Source organism: Chinchilla lanigera, unplaced genomic scaffold, assembly GCF_000276665.1.
Source record: "Chinchilla lanigera isolate Chin_1 unplaced genomic scaffold, ChiLan1.0 scaffold00021, whole genome shotgun sequence".
Taxonomy (NCBI): domain Eukaryota; kingdom Metazoa; phylum Chordata; class Mammalia; order Rodentia; family Chinchillidae; genus Chinchilla; species Chinchilla lanigera.
In genome coordinates, this window is record NW_004955422.1 from 18,013,547 (window position 1) to 18,031,116 (window position 17,570).

General features: G+C 54.0%; 3 protein-coding genes and 1 long non-coding RNA gene across 7 annotated transcripts in view; 3 read left to right on the plus strand and 1 right to left on the minus strand.

Moving 5' to 3' along the window:
- Tmem134 (transmembrane protein 134) lies at positions 1–4,609 on the plus strand. Of its 3 annotated transcripts, none has more exons than XM_005384321.2 (7): positions 1–244; positions 1,088–1,152; positions 1,646–1,735; positions 1,824–1,900; positions 3,922–3,966; positions 4,110–4,166; positions 4,237–4,609. In XM_005384321.2, exons 1-7 carry the CDS (start codon positions 71–73, stop codon positions 4,317–4,319), a joined length of 591 nt encoding a protein of 196 aa, XP_005384378.1. In that variant the 5' UTR covers positions 1–70; the 3' UTR covers positions 4,320–4,609. The 3 variants fall into 3 exon arrangements, with proteins under 3 accessions (XP_005384378.1, XP_005384379.1, XP_005384381.1); XM_005384322.2 differs by having other exon boundaries at positions 4,113–4,166; XM_005384324.2 differs by lacking the exon at positions 3,922–3,966.
- An 856-nt stretch (positions 4,610–5,465) lies between these two features.
- On the plus strand, positions 5,466–9,487 carry LOC106148471. Its single transcript, XR_001233940.1, has 2 exons — positions 5,466–5,790; positions 9,378–9,487. It is a non-coding gene; the product is annotated as an uncharacterized LOC106148471 (long non-coding RNA).
- A 605-nt stretch (positions 9,488–10,092) lies between these two features.
- Cabp4 (calcium binding protein 4) lies at positions 10,093–15,299 on the minus strand. The gene is made up of 6 exons (XM_005384330.2): positions 13,390–15,299; positions 13,038–13,068; positions 12,821–12,964; positions 11,579–11,688; positions 11,060–11,207; positions 10,093–10,967 (listed from the first exon to the last, which is right to left on the minus strand). The coding sequence occupies exons 1-6, from the start codon at positions 13,741–13,743 to the stop codon at positions 10,939–10,941; spliced, it is 816 nt and encodes a 271-aa protein (XP_005384387.1). The 5' UTR covers positions 13,744–15,299; the 3' UTR covers positions 10,093–10,938.
- An 858-nt stretch (positions 15,300–16,157) lies between these two features.
- Positions 16,158–17,570, plus strand: part of Gpr152 (G protein-coupled receptor 152) — a 4,348-nt gene continuing 2,935 nt past the window's right edge. Inside the window, exon 1 of one of the 2 annotated variants that reach the window (XM_013513937.1) lies at positions 16,158–17,408. In XM_013513937.1, coding sequence (XP_013369391.1) covers positions 16,212–17,408 — 1,197 coding nt within the window. In that variant the 5' untranslated portion in view covers positions 16,158–16,211. Of the gene's footprint in view, positions 17,553–17,570 lie in introns of both variants that reach the window. The other variant, XM_005384329.2, reaches the window with a different exon arrangement.

Below are 17,570 nucleotides of genomic sequence, written 5' to 3' on the forward strand. Positions count from 1 at the left end.
CGGGGCCGCGACGACTCGGGGTGGCGGGCGCAGATGGCGGCGGCGCAGGGCGTCTGAGCGGGCGGGGGCCATGAGCGCCGCCCGGTCCCAGTTCAGCATCGATGACGCCTTCGAGCTGTCCCTGGAGGATACGGGTCCTGGGCCTGAGTCCAGCGGGGTCGCCCGCTTCGGGCCGCTGCACTTCGAGCGCCGGGCCCGGTTCGAGGCAGCCGACGAAGACAAGCAGTCCCGGCTGCGCTATCAGGTGAAGGGCCCGGCCCACCTCCCCCCCGCCCCAGGCCGGGCCCCGGAGAACCTCAGCTGGGGGAGAATCTGCCTAGAGGTCCCAGCTGGAGCGGGAGACCGCCCTCAACGTGACCCCTGATGCAGAGCCCAGCCCGGACCCTGTCAGCTTTGATTTCGGGACGCAGCCAGCACTGGAGAGCCCGGCCCGGGAGCTCATGCCCCAGTGGCGCGCTCCCCCGGAGTCTCCACCCATCCAGGGGGCCAAGCCCTCGCCCCGCTGGCTTGGAGAGCCCTTGTGTATCAGCACCAGGCAGAGCATTTCTCTGAGATCTAGGAACGAGCATCCTCTTCTCTGCTCTGGAAGTCCCCATCCCATCTTCTCTGAGCTGGAGGCTTCCACTCACATGACAGCTCTGCTTGTGTCCCACTCAACAGGAAATCCTCATTTTCTCAGAGCGCCTCCATCACTGCTAGAATTCTTCTCCTGGGGACCCAGACCAAATTCCTGTGCCCTAAACCTGGGAATCCTGGGCCCTTCCCTGCCACCCCTAAGCCAGAGCTACTTTGCTGGGCCCCTGAAATGTCATCCTCAGAACTGTAGAGGTCACCTGCCCCTGGGACCCAAGCAGGGAACCCTCCACCAATCCTTTCTGACCCCTACCTTCCAATTCCCCTACCATCCACCCCCTTCCTACCTGGGTTTCGGTTTCTATGAATCATCAAACCCGTTCTTCTGGGAGGGTGGAGGGCCAGGTGAGCAGCTGCCAGGTGGCCAGAGAAACAGCTTTTCTCCTCTCCCCAAGGGGGGAGTGAGGAAGGGCCTGAGGTCAGCCACTCCTCTGAACCCTGTGTTCTGGAACAGAACCTGCAGAATGATGAAGATGTAGCCCAGCCTTCTCCGGAACCAGATGGGGGAATCAACACCAGGTCAGGGCCAGGTGGGGACCCGTCCTGTACCCAGAGCTCCGTGGCTGTAGTGCCTGTCCACAAGGAGTACCAGTGCACAACCCGAGTACACTCAGCTCTCCTATGTTCGGTCCTATAAGGATTCCTAGCCCCACTCCCATCATGGGGTCTCCTGTCCAGCAGGGTCACTTTACCCTAGTGCCTGGCCTCATCCACCTACCATCTCCCAGGTCTTAATGCTGTAGGAATCCTTAGCCTGGGGAGCCCTCCCCCACCTCTCTGCAGGTCATCTGTGCTGCAGAAACCCCTAGCTTTCATTCCTCCACTCCTAGTCCTGCAGACTCCCCAGGCTTTGAGTTCATCCTCATTTCCTGTCCCTTCAGAGGCCTCAGTCCTGGGGGACGGGCAGCCCCAGACCCTGCGCCCACCCATGTACACACTTCTTCAGGACTCCTGGCCCAAAGGGATCCCCTTTCTTGCTTTTCCCTGCCCCTCACCGGGCCCTGTCCTGCAGGGATTCTAGCCGAACATCCATCCGCAGCTCCCAGTGGTCTTTTAGTACCATCAGCAACACCACCCAGCGCTCCTACAATGCCTGCTGCAGGTGAGAGCCTCTCAGAATGTCCCAGACTCCAAGTACTGCTCTTCCACCCCCTCCACGTTTTTCACATTCATCCTGCTCTCCCATCCAGCTGGACCCAACACCCTCTAATCCAGAAGAACTGCCGGGTGGTGCTAGCCTCCTTCCTGCTTCTGCTGCTGGGGATGGGTGAGTACCCTGAGGACCCTGGCTCCCCTCCCTCCTTCTGGGTAGGCCATTTCCCCCTGGTTCAGTGGGCCTCTCAGCCTTCCCAAGTTACAGGTGAGGAACTAAGGCCTTGAGAGGGACAAGCCCAGGCTCCTAGTCACCCAGCCAGACAGTTATATAGACCAGAAAATAGATCCTGGACCTGTGCTCTAAAGACTTTCTTTAAAGCTTAACCTGCTTAATCCATCAGGGGCTGAAGAGTAACTGCTGTTTATTTTATATCTACTTTGGCCTTACAGAGGTCACTCACTAAGTGAGAGACAGGACCTAGAACCTGTGTGTAGAGGCAGGTGCTCAGAGATGTGGGTGTCCCTGTGGCCAGGGATGCTGAGCACCTGCCAGGCCTATCCAGAGTTCTGTCACTTCCCTTTCTCTGGAGTCTGAGAGCTGACCAGGACTTCTTTCCTCCTCCATTGCTCAGATGGAAATACTGAGGTCTAGAGCACACCAGTCTCACAGCCAGATGTTTCTCACTGCCAGGCTCATCATTCTGTGGAACTGAGGAGCCAGGGTCCCAGAAAGGATCTAGGATTGTGGTGGGAAGGGGTGTGTAAGGAAGGACTAGCTGTGATTCTGCCCTAGCTCCTTCTCCTCCCATTTTCAGGAAAATCAAAGCCCTACAGCTAGCCAGGCACCCTAGGCCAGGAAGCTCCACCCCAGTGCCAGGTGTGTGTGGGGAGGGGAGCTGTCACTTCCCAGTACCATTGCGTGCCAAGTAACAGTGGCACTGGCCACTGGCTCTCCTCAGCCCAACAAGGTGGTACCATCCCAGCTTCAACAATAAGGACATAGGCACGTGCTGATGGAGGGGCTTGCTCAAGCTGCAGCTGAGACATGGATGAGCTGGGATTTAAACGCACATCCATGACTACAAGCCTGGGGGCCACCAGGGGGCCCTTGTAGGAATTAAAAGTGCCTCCTCTGAGAGGGCAGAGCCCACAGCCCTAGTCAGGGTGTAAGGAGTGAGCTTGGGTCCCTTTCTGAGGTACTCTATGTTATACACAGAGCACACAGCAGCCCACGGTGGCCCCCCAGGGTCCCAGGCTGCTCCTCTCTCCTTGCTGCACCTCCCCCCGTTCTTTTGTAACTGTGGACCCAGGAGTCTGGGTCTGAAAAGCAGATACTGCATGACCTCTTCAACTTCTCTGACATCAGTCACCCTTCCCCGGGGCTCCAGGCCCTCCCGGATTCCTGCAGCCTGAGTTCTTCTTGTCCAGTCTAGCCGGTGCTGGAAGCTTAGAAAGGCCCAGTTCCCTCCAGCGTCCGGGCCTTTGCCAAGCTGCTTGCTCTGTCTGGAATTCTGTCTTCATGATGATGCCCACAGCAAAGCCTCTAGAGTCAGCCTTGGGGAAGTGACTTCCTGTCTGTGCCTCAGTTTCCCTTTATACCTGTGTCCTGTCAGGGTGATGAATAAGACAGTGTACGCAGCATGCTCAGCCCGCTGCCTGGCATGGCTGGTAAGCAGTCAGTATCGGCTGATGGCTCTTGCCACTGCTGCCCTTTCTCCACTTAGATGTCACCGCCTCCATGCAGCCTCACACCGGTCCTCCACGCCCACTGGGGCAGCAGCTCTGGGCTCTCACACCGCCCTGCCTTTCCCCCACCATATCCTGATCACCTGGGTTATAGCCTTCAGGTTCTTGGTGGTCCTTCTACTAAGGAAGCGCCACGAGGCCTGGGCCATTCCTGCCTTTCACAGTGGAATTCCTAACACCGGTCATGCAGGAGGGGTTCCATAAGTGTTTACTGAATGACTTCAGTCCATACCAAGGAGCAAAAGTCTCTCCTTTCACAAACATTCCTAGGGCCTCCAAGTGCCCTGCTCTGAAAACACAGCTTGGTGAGCTTCCAGGGCGGGTCTCTGCTGAGGTGGGGGACGCCATTCCTCGGGCCTGGTCTGGAGGTTGGGGATGGAAGGCCCAGCCCTCACCCACTCAAGTCCTCACCCCCCACCCCACCCCCGCGGCCCCATCTGTGTGCAGTGCTGATCCTGGTCGGCGTGGGACTGGAGGTGGCCCCCTCTCCAGGTGAGCGCCCCCACACCTGTGCCCCTGGGTCTTTGGCCAGTCCAGCTACCTCCCAGAAGAAATCCACCTCTTTTTCAGCAGAGAGCGGGGCGGGCCCAGGCGGCTCAGGGCCTCCCACCGTGAGCCACTCCCTCTCCCTCCAGCAGGTGTCTCCAGCGCCATCTTCTTCGTGCCGGGCTTCCTGTTGCTGATCCCCGGAGGTGCGAGCGGGCTGGGCGTGGGGAGGGCGGGGTGGGGCGGGGCCTCGTGCTGACAGGCTCCGCCCCACAGTCTACCACGTGGTCTTCATCTACTGCGCTGTCAAAGGCCACCGGGGCTTCCAGTTCTTCTACCTGCCCTACTTCGAGAAGTGAGCCAGGCAGTCGGACACTTGCGATTCAAGCCCTAGGACACTGCTTCGCCTCCACCGGGCGCTCCTCGGACCCAAGACCCGTTCCGCTCACCGCATCTCAAGAGAGAAGGTCCTCCAGGAGTGTGGAAACACCCAGCCCCCTTAGGAGTTTGCTCAGGAAGTTTGGGGCACGCAGACCCCGGCTGGGAACACCACCCCTCACCTGCTCTGTGCCTTAAGTTATTCTCAGGCCTTGGGGCAACTGGGTTGATGTTATTTTGTGCTAATAAAAGGATAGTACATTCCAGCAGGGACAGTTGCACTTTCCTGAGCCACCACTCCTGGCCTAACCCTTCCACAAAGGTGGGAAAAGGTCTGACCCTGGGTGTGAAGGGTGTCAAGCGCCACCGACCTCCCCATAGGTGTTGAGGACAACTCCAATGCTCGAGACTTGCCCAAGGGCTTGACATATTGGGGACAGAGCCAGGTCAAGAAGAGGCGGTTTCAACCTCCCCTACCTCCACTCCAACCCTGCGGATTCAGGGGGCCCTGCCTGCCTGGGAAGGCAGCCCTAGCACCTGTCCTGGTGGCCCTGGCCAAGGGCACTCAGATGACGCAGGCCTGGGGCCTGGAGGCTGCTATCCTGGTTCCAGCCTGGCTCTGGGGCCCTGGGCTGCCACAGACAGCCCTGAATGTGGGTCATGAAGAGGCCGTGGCCGGCCCCTCCCCCACTGCCCTATTTCCCCAGCTAGAAATTGAGAGAATCAGGGGCAGAGGGCACGCAAGCAGGGCCTCCTGGCAGAGAGCCCCAGTGATCCAAGACACTTGGAGCCAAAGAACGTCAGAAACAGATCATCTCGAGTTTTTGGAAAATCGAAACACCCCAGAATCTCGGGAACCAAGAAATAGAATCTTTGGGAACCCAGAAATCTGAGCTCATAATAGCAACCATTTGTCAAACTACAAGGCTAAGGCATCCGGCCTTGCAGTAAACCCTGAACCCAGGCCATGTATTAGAATCCTTACTAGCTCAATCCGTCTCATTTTATATATTTGTTGATTTTGTGGTACCAAAAATTGAGCCCCATGGCCTATGTACTGAGCTACATCCCCAGCCCTGTTTTATATTCTGAGACAGAGTCTTGTTAAATCACTAATTTGTCCAGGCTGGCCTTGAACTTGTGATCCTCCTGTCTCAGCCTCCTACAGTGCTGGTATTACAGGTGTGTGTCACCAAGCCTGGCTCATAACTCCATTATACAGATGAGGGGCCCAAGACCCAAGTGGATACCCTGTTTTACAGATAAGCACTGACTCATCCAAGGACAGCCAGTGGGCTGTGGACAGAAACATAACCAGGGCCCTTTCTGTGACTCAGGAGGAGAGGGAGAGGAACCAGACCCTGCCCTGGAACACCTGAAGGAACATTATCTCCTGATTAAAGCCTAAGTCCCACTAGGAAAGGACTGCCCACCATATCCAGCTCCAGGATGGTAGGCGACTTTATTTTTCTATTTATTTTTACGTTTTGGTTTTTTGAGACAGGGTCTTGCTGTATAGTTCAAGCTGCTCCTGAACTAACTATATAACCCAGGCCTCAAATTTGTGGCAATCCTCCTGCCTCAGCCTCTCAGTGCTGGGATTACAGGGGTGTGTGCCAACATTCCCGGCTTTTTTGTTTGTTTGTTTGGGCGCCTTTAGAGTTCCATGCCTTTGTGAATGAATGAACACCCAAGCTTCTTGCTCTTGTTCTCCTAAACTATTCACCCTCAGCACCCACCACTGCACTTTGGGGGGGCCCCTTTGGATGAATGAACTCCTTAGCCAGTCGTTCCCAAACTAGCTGTGGGCAAGAACCAGTTTACACCTCTAATCTATCATGGACCAAGACTTCTGTAAGAGAAAAGAAAAGCTAGAAACAGTAAGATACAGAATCCAAGTCACCCACCCCACCCTAACCTGCCCCGGGATTAAACCCAGGGCCTTCACACTGAGCTACAGCCCCCCAATTTGGGGGGGGGTTGTTTGTTTTGAGACAAGATCTCACTAAGTCACTAAATTGCCCAGCCTGTTTGAATCCTCCCAAGTGTTGCAATTACAGATGTGCACTACCACAGCACACAGCTCAGGCCCACAGGTTTGTTTTGTTTTGTTTTTTGTCTTTTTGAGACAGGGTCTCACTATGCAGTGCAGGCTGGCCTTGAACTCACTTTGTAGCTCAGGCTGGCCTTAAACTCGCAGCAACCCTTCTGCCTCAGCCTCCCCAGTGCTGGGATTACAGGTGTGTGCCACCACACCTGGCTCCACAGTTTCTATTATCAGAGTAATCCCATAAAAATCACATTTCAATAAATGTGAACAGAACAAGCATGAAAAAGAAAAATTACAGCCGGGCATGATGGTGCACACCTGTAATCCCAGCACTCAGGAAGCTGAGGCAGGAGGATCACCTCGCGTTCAAGGCCAGCCTAGGCTACATAATGAGTTCAAGGGCAGTCTGAACTGCATAGCAAGAACTTGTCTCGAAAAATAAATAAATAAATAGAAAAATTACAGAAGCTATTCACTGAAAAGTGAGCAGCAGATAGGCAGTTAACAGAGTCACTACTAATAACATGTTCTTCATTCCATTATCTTTTGTGTTGGAGACTGAACCCAAGGCCTCATGCATGTGTGTCCAGTGCCCTTCTGCTGAGCTACTTCCCCAGACATTTTACAACCTTAGCTAAACAGTTATTTCAGAAGTGGTGAGTTCCAGTATATCCGGAGTCAGCAAGTATAGGCCACAGCATGGATTTTCTATGTTGCAATAGGTGGGGAAAAGTCAAAGTATAAGGAGATAACAGGGGCTGGGCTTGGTGGTGCCTGTAGTCCCAGCACTCAGGAGGCTGAGGCAGGATTGCTGTGAGTTCAAGGCCAGCCTGAACTATATAGCAAGACCTTGTCTCAAAAAGAAAAAAAGAAAAGTAATAAGGGTTCATGACATATAAAATTATTTAAGATCCAAATTTCAGTGCTTTATGAATGATTTCATTAAATTCCCAGCATGGTGACACCTATTTGTGTATATGTTGGCCTTGACAGCTTTGCATTACAAATGTGACAGTAGAGTTGGGTGAACAGTCACACCCCATATGGACCCCAGCGTGATCCTCAAAATCTGAAATATTTACTCTCTGGCCCTCTACAGATTTGTTTTGTTTCCCGATCTATTATTCACTCCAATTTTGTTTCCCAATCTATTATTCACTCAAAAAAAGTTTCCCGATCTATTATTCACTCCAGATATCAACACTTACAAAGTACATGGGTTTTGTTTTGTTTTGTTTTGCGGGGGGGGCGGTTCTTTTGTTTGTTTTTATGGCACCAGGGACTGAGCTCAGGAATCCCTAAATCACATCCCCAGCTCCCTATACTTCTTTTTTCTTCGGTGCTAGGGTTTGAACCCAAGGACTTCCCACTGAGCTACATTCCCAGCTTTTTTTATTTTTTATTTTGGGACAGGGTCTCATTAAGTCACTAAATTGCCTGCACTGGGCTTAAACTTCCAATCCGCCCTCAGCCTCCCAGAGTACTGGGATTACAGGTATGTGTCATCATGATCGGCAGTTTTGGTGGTGAAGACAGGCAGCACTGGGGACTGAACTCAAGGCTTTTATTCTAAACTACATCCTCAGCTTTTAAACTTTTTTCTTCTTTTTTTAGCTTTTGAAAATTTTGAGACAGGGTCCCTAAATTGTCCAGGTTGGCCTTGAATGTGCCATCCTCCTGCCTCAGCCTCCCAAGTATATGGGATTACAGGCATGCATCACCATCATATCCACTTCAATGCTGAAGTTTAAATGTGTTTGATTTTTTTAAATATTTATTTTTTTGGTGCTGGAGATTGAACCTAGGCCTTGTCCCTGCTAGGCAATCATTCTACAACTCAGCTAAATTGCAGCGCACAGTTTGAATTTTTTCGTTATCTAACCCAGATCTGAGATTGACAGCGGCACTTCCCAGGGAATAATAAAGATCTAAACTCTAAATACATATTATAGATATAGTATATTGTATATATCTTAGTTTGAAGATACATTAAGCCAGGCTTGGTGGCATGCGCCTGTAATCCCAGCACTCAGGAGGTTGAGGCAGGAGGATCATTGTGAGTTTGAGGCCAGCCTGAGCTACAAAGTAAGCTCAAGGCTAACCTAAACTGCAAAGCAAGACCTTGTCTCAAAAAGACAAAATATATATATATATATATATATATATATATATATATATATACACACACACACACACACACACATATATATATAAGCTGGGTGTAGTGGTGAATCTCAGCAACCTAGCAGCTAAAGCAGAAGGATCTTGAGTTCACAGTCAGGTTGAACTAGACAGTAAGACTCTTCGTCTCAAGAAGAGAAAGAAGGAGAAAGGGGAGAAAAAGAAGGAAGAGGAAGAGGAAGAGGAAGAGGAGGAGGAGGAGCAGGGGAAGAGCAAGAGGAAAAAGGAGAATACAAATTTCCTTAGTGAATTGTGACTCACTTTTTTAGGGGGATACCGAGAATCAAACTCAGAACCTTTGCTTGCCAGGCAGGCACTGCACCACTGAGCTATATCCCCGGCCGTGACTTAATTTTTTGTTTGGTTTTGTTTTGTTCTGAGACAGGGTCTAACTATGGTCTAACTATGTAGGCCAGTCAGGCCTTGAACTCAAAATCCTCCAGCTTCACCCTCCCAAGTCCTGGAATTATAGCCGTGCACCCCCATGTCCCACTGTGCCATCTTTCTTTTGGTTAATTTTCTTAGTTTCTTTTTCAAGCCACCACTTTCAGCCTTCTAGTGGCCTTATGCTTTGAGTGTATTTCCTATAGCCTAGATTCAGCTATGAGGCAGAGCCCGATATCTGCCTTTCTGTATCTGCCCTTGTAGGAGGAGAATCCCTGGTAGGTATCTGGGCACATGACCACCCAAATAAAGACTACATTTCCTGGCATCCTTGGCAAGGAGATATACCTTGTGATGAGCCCTGCTTAATGGGATATGCGGTTCATACTCTACCTTTTTATTCTTTTTATTGACCTCCATCCAGGAAGACAAACAAATGTGGGCACACCTTAGGAAGACAGCACAGCTGGCCAGGAACCTGAGTCCTTGATGAACGTGTAGACTTACTGCAGAAATAAATTTCTATTCTGGTAAGGGCATTGTTTGTTTTGTTTTGATGTCTGTTAAAAGAAATACAACCTAATGGGAATACTTTATTTTGGGAATAGAACTTTGACTTTTTGTGTTTTTGTTTCTCTCTGTGTGTGTGTGTGTGTGTGTGTATGTCTTGTGGGGTTTGTTTTGTTTGAGATAGGATCTTGCCTTGTAGTTCAGGTTGGCCTCAAACTCCAGGCAGTTCCCCTGCCTCAGCTTCCTGAGTGCTAGGATTACAGGCATGTGCCATTATATCTAGATCTGACTTTTTGTTTTGGGACTGGGGAAACCCAGGACTTTCTCCTCGAGAGTCTCACTAAGTCTCTAAATTGCCTGTACTGTGTTCAAATTTATAATCCTTCTGCCTCAGACTCCCAGAGTGCTGGCATTTTAGGTTTGTGCCACAAAAATCTAGCTGACTGTGTTTTTGTTTTTTGTTTTTTGTTTTTTTCAGTTCAGGCAGGCCTTGAACTCACTTTGTTGCTGGAGCTGGCCTCAAACTCACAGTAATCCTCCTGCTTCAGCCTTCCTAGTGCTGGGATTACAGGTGTGAGCCACCACTCTCAGTCACTAATGGTTACATTTATTTATTTATTTATTTATTTATTGGTATGGGAATTGAACTCATGACCTTGCACTTTCCAGGCAGGCATTGTGCTGCTGAGCTATATCCCAGACCCTAATGGTTACTTTTAGATGGTCAGTGAAGTTTAAGGTTAATCAACTTATCTTTCTTTAGGACAACAACAAAACATTTCCACGTGCCTAAGGCATCCTTTCCTTTCTTTCCCTTTTCTGTCTTTGTGACTTGTTTCCACTCTGGACCCTAAATATCTGCTCCCTCCACCATCTCAGGCTGTTTGGTGGGAATGTATTTTTCATTCCCCTTTCCAGGAACAGGGTAGCACTCTGAGGCCCTGGAATGGATCCAGAGATTAATTTCTTGCCACCCAGACTCTGTGGGACTGTGGGCCTCCTGGACTCCCAAGCCTTTCTCTAGATCTGAAACCCCTGTGGGGTCAGCTCCCTCCTACAACGCCAGCTTTGGTCTTTGGGACCTAGGCTCGTTCCTTTCAAGTTCACTTTTTAAGAATTCTGTAGTAGTGGGACGAGTCTGGCCACCCTCTCAACTCACTGCATTACTATGGATTCCCCCCAAATTGCCCCTATTTGAAATACTGCCAGTGCCAGGAACTCTCTACCTCCCAAGGGGGCAGAGAGATCCAGATCTTGCTCAGTGGGGATTGGTGGACGCTTGAGCATACATTTTCTCCAGGCTGCTCAAGCAGGGGGTGGCGATGGTGAAGAATGCGGGTGATCTCACAGACAGACTCTAGGGCAAGATACAGCCCCGGGCAGAAGTATTCTGGGGGCTGCTAGGTCTCTGCCCTCCTGGAGCCTCCTTGAGTGCAGCCTGGTCCTGGTGGTATCTTGAGGCACCTGCTGGGGCCTCAGTGGGTGGACAACATCATCACAAACTCTGGGGAAGAGAAGGGCAAAGCTTGGGCCAGTCCAGGTCAGGGATCGCAGCAAGTGCTGGAGGGATGGGAGGAGGCTTGGAAGCGGACTCACCGTCAAAGTCTATGGTGCCGTCCCCGTTGAGGTCTATGTCTCGGAGCATCTCGTCCAGCTCGGTTCCCTCCAGGGGTTCCCCCAGCAGAGCTGGTGCTGCCTGCCGCAGCTCTGCCACAGTGATTCTTCCATCCCTGTCCCTGTCAAACTAGGAACCAGGCAGGGCTCAGCTCCTCCCACCCCAAGTCACCTCCGTACCCAGCCCCATTCTTGACACTCACTGCCAATAGGCCAGATGCTCCCTACCCCCGCCTGTCGCAACCCACCCCAGCCTGCCCCATCTTCCCAGGCCAAGATGAGAGAAGTGTCTTCCTGCCCCAGAAGGGTCCCTGGTTGGTGTACCCAACTGGGAAGGAGCTGAACTCTTTCTGCCCATCCCTAGGCCCTGGGGCCTCCACCTGAAGGGCTCTGGGGCCTCCACCTGCAGGGCTCTGGGCTCCTGAAGGCAGAGGCTGCAGTCTCCCAGCGCTGACGGCTCCAGCCCTGCCACCCAGTGCCCGCCCCCATCTCACACCACACCTCTCGGAAGGCGATGCGCAGCTCCCGCACCCCCAGCATGTGCGCCGTCTCCTCCCTCAGCTTTGGGCTGATCAGCTCCACGAACTCCTCAAAGTCCACAAAGCCACCCACTGTGGACCCAGGGAGGGATGTCACAGATGAAGGTAACTCACCCCTCCCCCCACCGTGCTCTGTGTCCAGGAGGACGAACCCTTGACCCCGCCCACTGGGGAGTGGGAGGCCTGAGTCCCAAACCCAGAGCTGCTTGGGGGTGCTGAGGATTGCCCTGCTCTCAGCAAAGGATGAGGCGTGGGAAAAAGAGGCCAGGCTTCACAGCAGACAACCCATGTTCAAATCCTAGCTCAAATGCCAGGACATGCTTGCCCTTAGGTAGCTCATCAACCCCCCTTCCTTGTCCTAGGATGGGCCTGAGAACCTACTGTGCAGGTTGCTGTAGGGTGAGAGTTCATGGCCCAGGACAAAGCAGGGAGTGGCCCTTCAGACATGGCCCCAAGTGGTCAGCCTGTAAGATACCAGTGGCCAGAGAGCAGTTTTGGGGGAAAGAAAAGGAGCCTGACACCAAATAGCCATAGCAGGTGTAAACTTCGTGCCCATTTTAGAAATTGTGAGAAACCCAGCATCCCAGAGGAAGGGAATATGATATCTGCCTCAGGACAGACCAGCCAATGATAACCACACAATGGCTGCTCAGCACTTAGGCCAGGGTTCTGTCATTCAGGCCTCACTGAGCCTATGGAGACTAGATTCCTGTTGACTCGGACCAAGGCAGCTGCCACCAGGGTAGAGAGAGTGAGGCACAGTGAGAGAGAAGCGGGAGGGCCCTTTAGCATAGAGTTAGAGGTGAGTTGGAGGCTTCGGCCAGAGAGGCAGGTGAAAGGGCTGAAGGCATGCAGAGGCCAGACTGCTTCCCAAGACCTGGTCCCTAACCCAAGCCCAAGGGCCACATCTGCATCACCCTGCTGCCATCCTTGCCCACCTCACCACACCAACAGCCTGGAGCTTGGACTCGGTGTCCCTACATCTGATGGGACCATGTCCCTGCCAGTACCCCCCAAACCACCACCATCTTCCACCGTCACCGCTAAATGACTATTAGAGATCCCCTCTTGCTACCACTTAGTGAGCCCCCTGAACTAGGAGGGTACCCAGGCACTGAAAGGACCAGGGCCAGCCTGCCCCACCCCTACCCTGCACAGCTGGGCCACTCCCACCCCAGCCGCGCTGCAGGGCTCGGTCACTGACTGCGCATCTTTACGTGCTGCGAGACCTCGAGGAGCTCCATCTCGGTGGGCATATACCCCAGCGTCCGCATGCAGTCACCCAGCTCCCGGTAGCCGATGTAGCCATCCTGGTCAGTGTCAAACTCCTCGAAGGCAGCCTGCAACTCTGTGGGGGAGGGAGGTCAGGCCAGGTGGCCAGGGACACCGCCAAGCCCCCAGCAGCACCAATAGCCACTCACCCTCCAGTTCCTCGGGGCCCAGGTCACGGTCCTGCAGGGAGAGAGTCCAGCATGTTCCCAAGGCCAGCCACAGCTCTGTCCTTCCTCCTCCAGCCCCAGCCTAGGCTAGCCTGCACAGGACCAGCTCTACCAGAGCAGGCAAAGCCCCCTCAGCCCCAGTAGAGAGATTCCTCGGTGTTCCTGGTGTGAGGCCCAGCTCTGCCCACTGCACTGCATTGCCTAATCCCTGCCCCCACAGCTCAGGCTCCCCCAGGCTGGGCCAGAAGGGGCAGAGCACCTAAGTACTCAGCGGCAGTAGGGCTGAGACCGGGGAAGCAATCCCCACTTCAGCCCAGCCCAGGTACCCCCTGACCTTCCCGAACATGCGGTTGAGCAGGGGTCCATATGCCCTCTGAGCAGCATCCTGCTGGGAGTCAGAACGGCGCCGGTGGGACTGTCTGCGAGAGGCTGGCCCAGGGGGCACTGGGGATGGCTCTTCTTTCTTCTCTTTGGCCCTTGATGGGTTTCTGCTACTGCCTGGGGCCTCGGGGTCCTGGACAGGCATTTGCTCCCCGGCGCTGCCCTTCCGGGCCCCGCGGGTCTGCTTTTCCCTCTTGCTCCTCCTCCTGGTCGAGGGGGGCCCCTCGCCACCACTACCCGGAGTCACAGCCTCTGCAGGGGGCTTCCGGGAGCTGGGGCCTGAGCCTGGGCTGTGCTCTGTGGCCATGTGGGGAGAGACAGCCGGGCTCAAGGCTGCTGCTCCCCTGAGCACCTTTGGCTCTCAGGAGCCACAAAGCTGCTTATGTGCCCAGTCTTTGAGGTGACTGCCTGTGATCGGGCCCTGTGGGGGATTAGGGTAAGTGAGGTGGGCAGCCCAGGACCTAATCCCTGCCCTCTGCCCTGGGGTGGCCAGGACAGAGCCAGGTGGGACAGCAGGACTGTCCTCAGCAGCAAAGAACACCATGGCCACCATGAGTTTGAGACTCCAGCCTGGCCACTCCTTAGCTGGGAGATGCAGTCAGTTCTGAGTCTCAGTTTGTTCATCTGTAAGATGGGGGGAACATTGCTGAAGAGCTGCACACTCAACCCAGCCATGCTTCAGGCAGGACTCAGCTGAGCAGAGGGCACCAAGGAAGACTTCTCGGGCAGTGGATGAGCGCAGGCCTCTTACAGCCTAGTGCCAGCCTTCCCGGGGATGACATCCTGGATAGGGCAGAGGGCCTTCGAGACGGGACGAGGCCACAACACAGAGGTCTCAAATACCAGCTGAGAGGTGGTGGTGATGTCGGAGCAGGTGCACCCTGGGGAGCACACAGCCCGCCCTGAGCCAGAAGGACCCTGTGTGAGGGGGCTCAGCTGTTTGACCCTGAGCATGGAGGACCCTGACTGGTCACTTGGCCCTACTGGGCCAGGGTTAGGGTTTCCCAGAGAGCAGCCCCATGAATGATTGATGTCCTCTCAGCTTGGGTTTCCTGCCCTGCCGCCTTTGCGTCTCCAGGTGCCATGCTGCAGGTCCCTGCAGGGGGCCAGGCGGGCGGCCGGGCCACTGGGCAGGCCAGCACGCCTCACTTCCAGCCATCAGCCTGTGCCTCAAGGTAAGCCAGGTGTCACACTGGGGCCTGGGGAGGGTGCCCAGGTCTCTGATTTAAGGGGCTCTGCCCAACAGAGAGCCTGAGGTGGGGAGGGCCTGGAGCTCATGGCCTGGTGGCTATAGCCCTGGGCCCAGGCAGGATTCAGCCCTGCTGGGGCATCGTGCCCCTCTCCTAGTTGCCCTGTGAGGCCCTCTTCCACTCTCAGAGGGACATGGCATTGGGGGAAGGTGGGGTGGAGAGAGTGGACCTCTTGGGCCCTGGACCTGGGTGCCCCCAGACCACCTTGCCCTCACCAGTCCTGCCAGTCCCTCTCCCCGCTGCTCTATTTAGTAACTATAACGGACAAGTAAGGGCACCTGTCCCCGAGCTCTGGGGAGCAGGAAAGGGGCACGGGTGAGCTAAAAGGCAAGGGCTGCTCCCAGATCAGGCTACTGGCCACAGCCCGCCGGGGCCCTAGGGCTCAGACCTCACCCCAGATTTCTGAACCACTCTCTGAAGGTCCAGAGCCTGCTGCTGCCAGCCACCCTTTAGACCCAGAGCCCTCCCTGCTTAGAATTTTAAACCCTTGAACCCAAGGCCATCAGGCGTAAAGGGCTTTTGTGAAGAGCTGACTGATTGGTTCTTTGTTTTGTTTTTGTTTTTTGAGACAGGGTCTCACTATGCAGTTCAGGCTGATCTTGAATTCACTATGTAGCCCAAACTGGCCTTGAACTCACAGGGATCCTCCTGCCTCAGTCCCTCAGCACTGGGATCACAGGCATGTGTCACCATGCCCAACACTGAATGATGTTCAAACTATTCCCTGGAGCCCTAAGTGTGCTCTCCTGGCCTGTAATCTGAAACCACCTTTTAGTTCATATAGAAGTTCCACTGTACTTTATTTACTTTTTTTTTTTTTTTTTGAGATAGGCTCTCACTGTGCGGTTCAGACTAGCCTTGAACTCACTATGTAGCTCAGGCTGGCCTCAAACACATGACAGTTCTACTGCCTCAGCCTTCTAAATGCTGGCATTGCAGGCATACACCACCACACCTAGCCCACGATACTTTATTTAAACAAGATTCACAAGTTTTACCAATAGTTTAAAAGTCTCTAGTCTACTTAGTTACAGATTTCATGTGGCACAATGCTTAAGTCTGGGTTGGTTTGTTTTTTTTAAATCTGGGGTGGAGTCTTGAAACTGACTTTGCTACTTCTGACCTTAAGCAAGTCACTGATTCAATGAGCTTCTTCTCCTCACCTGTAAAATGGGTAGTAGGAGGACCACATAAGGTTGTCTATTTAAAATTCCTGACAAGGGATGGGGATATAGCTCAGTGGTAGAGTGCTTGCCTAGCATGCACAAGGCCCTCAGTACCACAACAAAACAAAACAAAAATAAAATCCCTGGAAAAAAAAAAAAAAAAAAAAAGCTGGGTGTGTTAGTGCATGCCTATAATCCCAGCACTCAGGAGGCTGAGGCAGGAGGATCGTTATGAGTTTGAGGCCAACCTGTGCTACATAGTGAGTTCAAGACCAGCCTGAAATGCATAGAGAGACCCTGTCTAAAAAAAAAAAAAAAAAAATCCCTGGTGCAGGCAGACTACCTAAAAGGTGACAATAATGGCCCAAAGAAGGACAGGGATTTGCCTGGATGCACTGCACCCTCTCCTTCATACTCAGTCATTCCTGCATTCATTGATTCACCAGGCACCCAGTCCGTGTCCAGCAGTACACTGGGGACCCCAAATGGACACTGCTATGGAAGCCAACTTGGGCGCTGCTGGCCTCAGGCCCCGTACAGAGCTCGATGATGAGGACTACTACCCTCAGGGTGGCTGGGACACAGTATTCCTTGTGGCCCTGCTGCTCCTGGGGCTGCCAGCTAATGGGCTGATGGCATGGCTGGCTGGCTCACAGGCCCGGCATGGGGCGGGCAAGAGACTGGCCCTGCTTCTACTCAGCCTGGCCCTCTCCGACTTTTTGTTCCTGGCAGCAGCGTCCTTTCAGATCTTGGAGGTCCAGCATGGAGGGCACTGGCCGCTGGGGACAGCCGCCTGCCGCTTCTACTACTTCCTGTGGGGTGTGTCCTACTCCTCTGGCCTCTTCCTGCTGGCAGCCCTCAGCCTGGACCGCTGCCTGCTGGCACTGTGCCCACACTGGTACCCTGGGCACCGCCCAGCCCGCCTACCCCTCTGGGTCTGCGCTGGTGTCTGGGTGCTGGCCACACTCTTCAGTGTGCCCTGGCTGGTTTTTCCTGAGGCCACCATCTGGTGGTACGACCTGGTCATTTGCCTGGACTTCTGGGACAGTGAAGAGCTGCCCCTGCGGATGCTTGAAATCCTGGGGGGCTTCCTGCCATTCCTCCTGCTGTCCGTCTGCCACATGCTCACCCAGGCTGCAGCCTGCCGGACGTGCCGCCGCCAGCAGCCTCAGCCCTTGGCCTGCCATGGCTTTGCCCGTGTGGCTAAGACCATTTTGTCAGCCTACGTGGTCCTGCGACTGCCTTACCAGCTGGCACAGCTGCTCTACCTGGCCTTCCTGTGGGACATCTACCCCGGCTACCTGCTCTGGGAGGCCCTGGTCTACTCTGACTACCTGATTCTGCTCAACAGCTGTTTGAGCCCCTTCCTCTGCCTCATGGCCAGCGCTAACCTTCGAGCTGTACTGCGCACCATACTTTCCTCCTTCGCTGCAGCTCTCTGCGAGGAGCAGCCAGGCAGTTTCACACCAGCTGAGCCACAGACACAGGTGGCCTCTCAGAGCCCAACTCTAACAGCAGAGGTCCAGCCACCACCGGATCCTGTGGCCCAGCCTCAGGTGAACCCCACAGCCCAGTCACCACTGGATCCCGTGGCCCAGCCTCAGGTGAACCCCACGCCCCAGCCACCACTGGATCCCGTGGCCCAGCCTCAGGTGAACCCCATGCCCCAGCCACCACTGGATCCCGTGGCCCAGCCTCAGGTGAACCCCATACCCCAG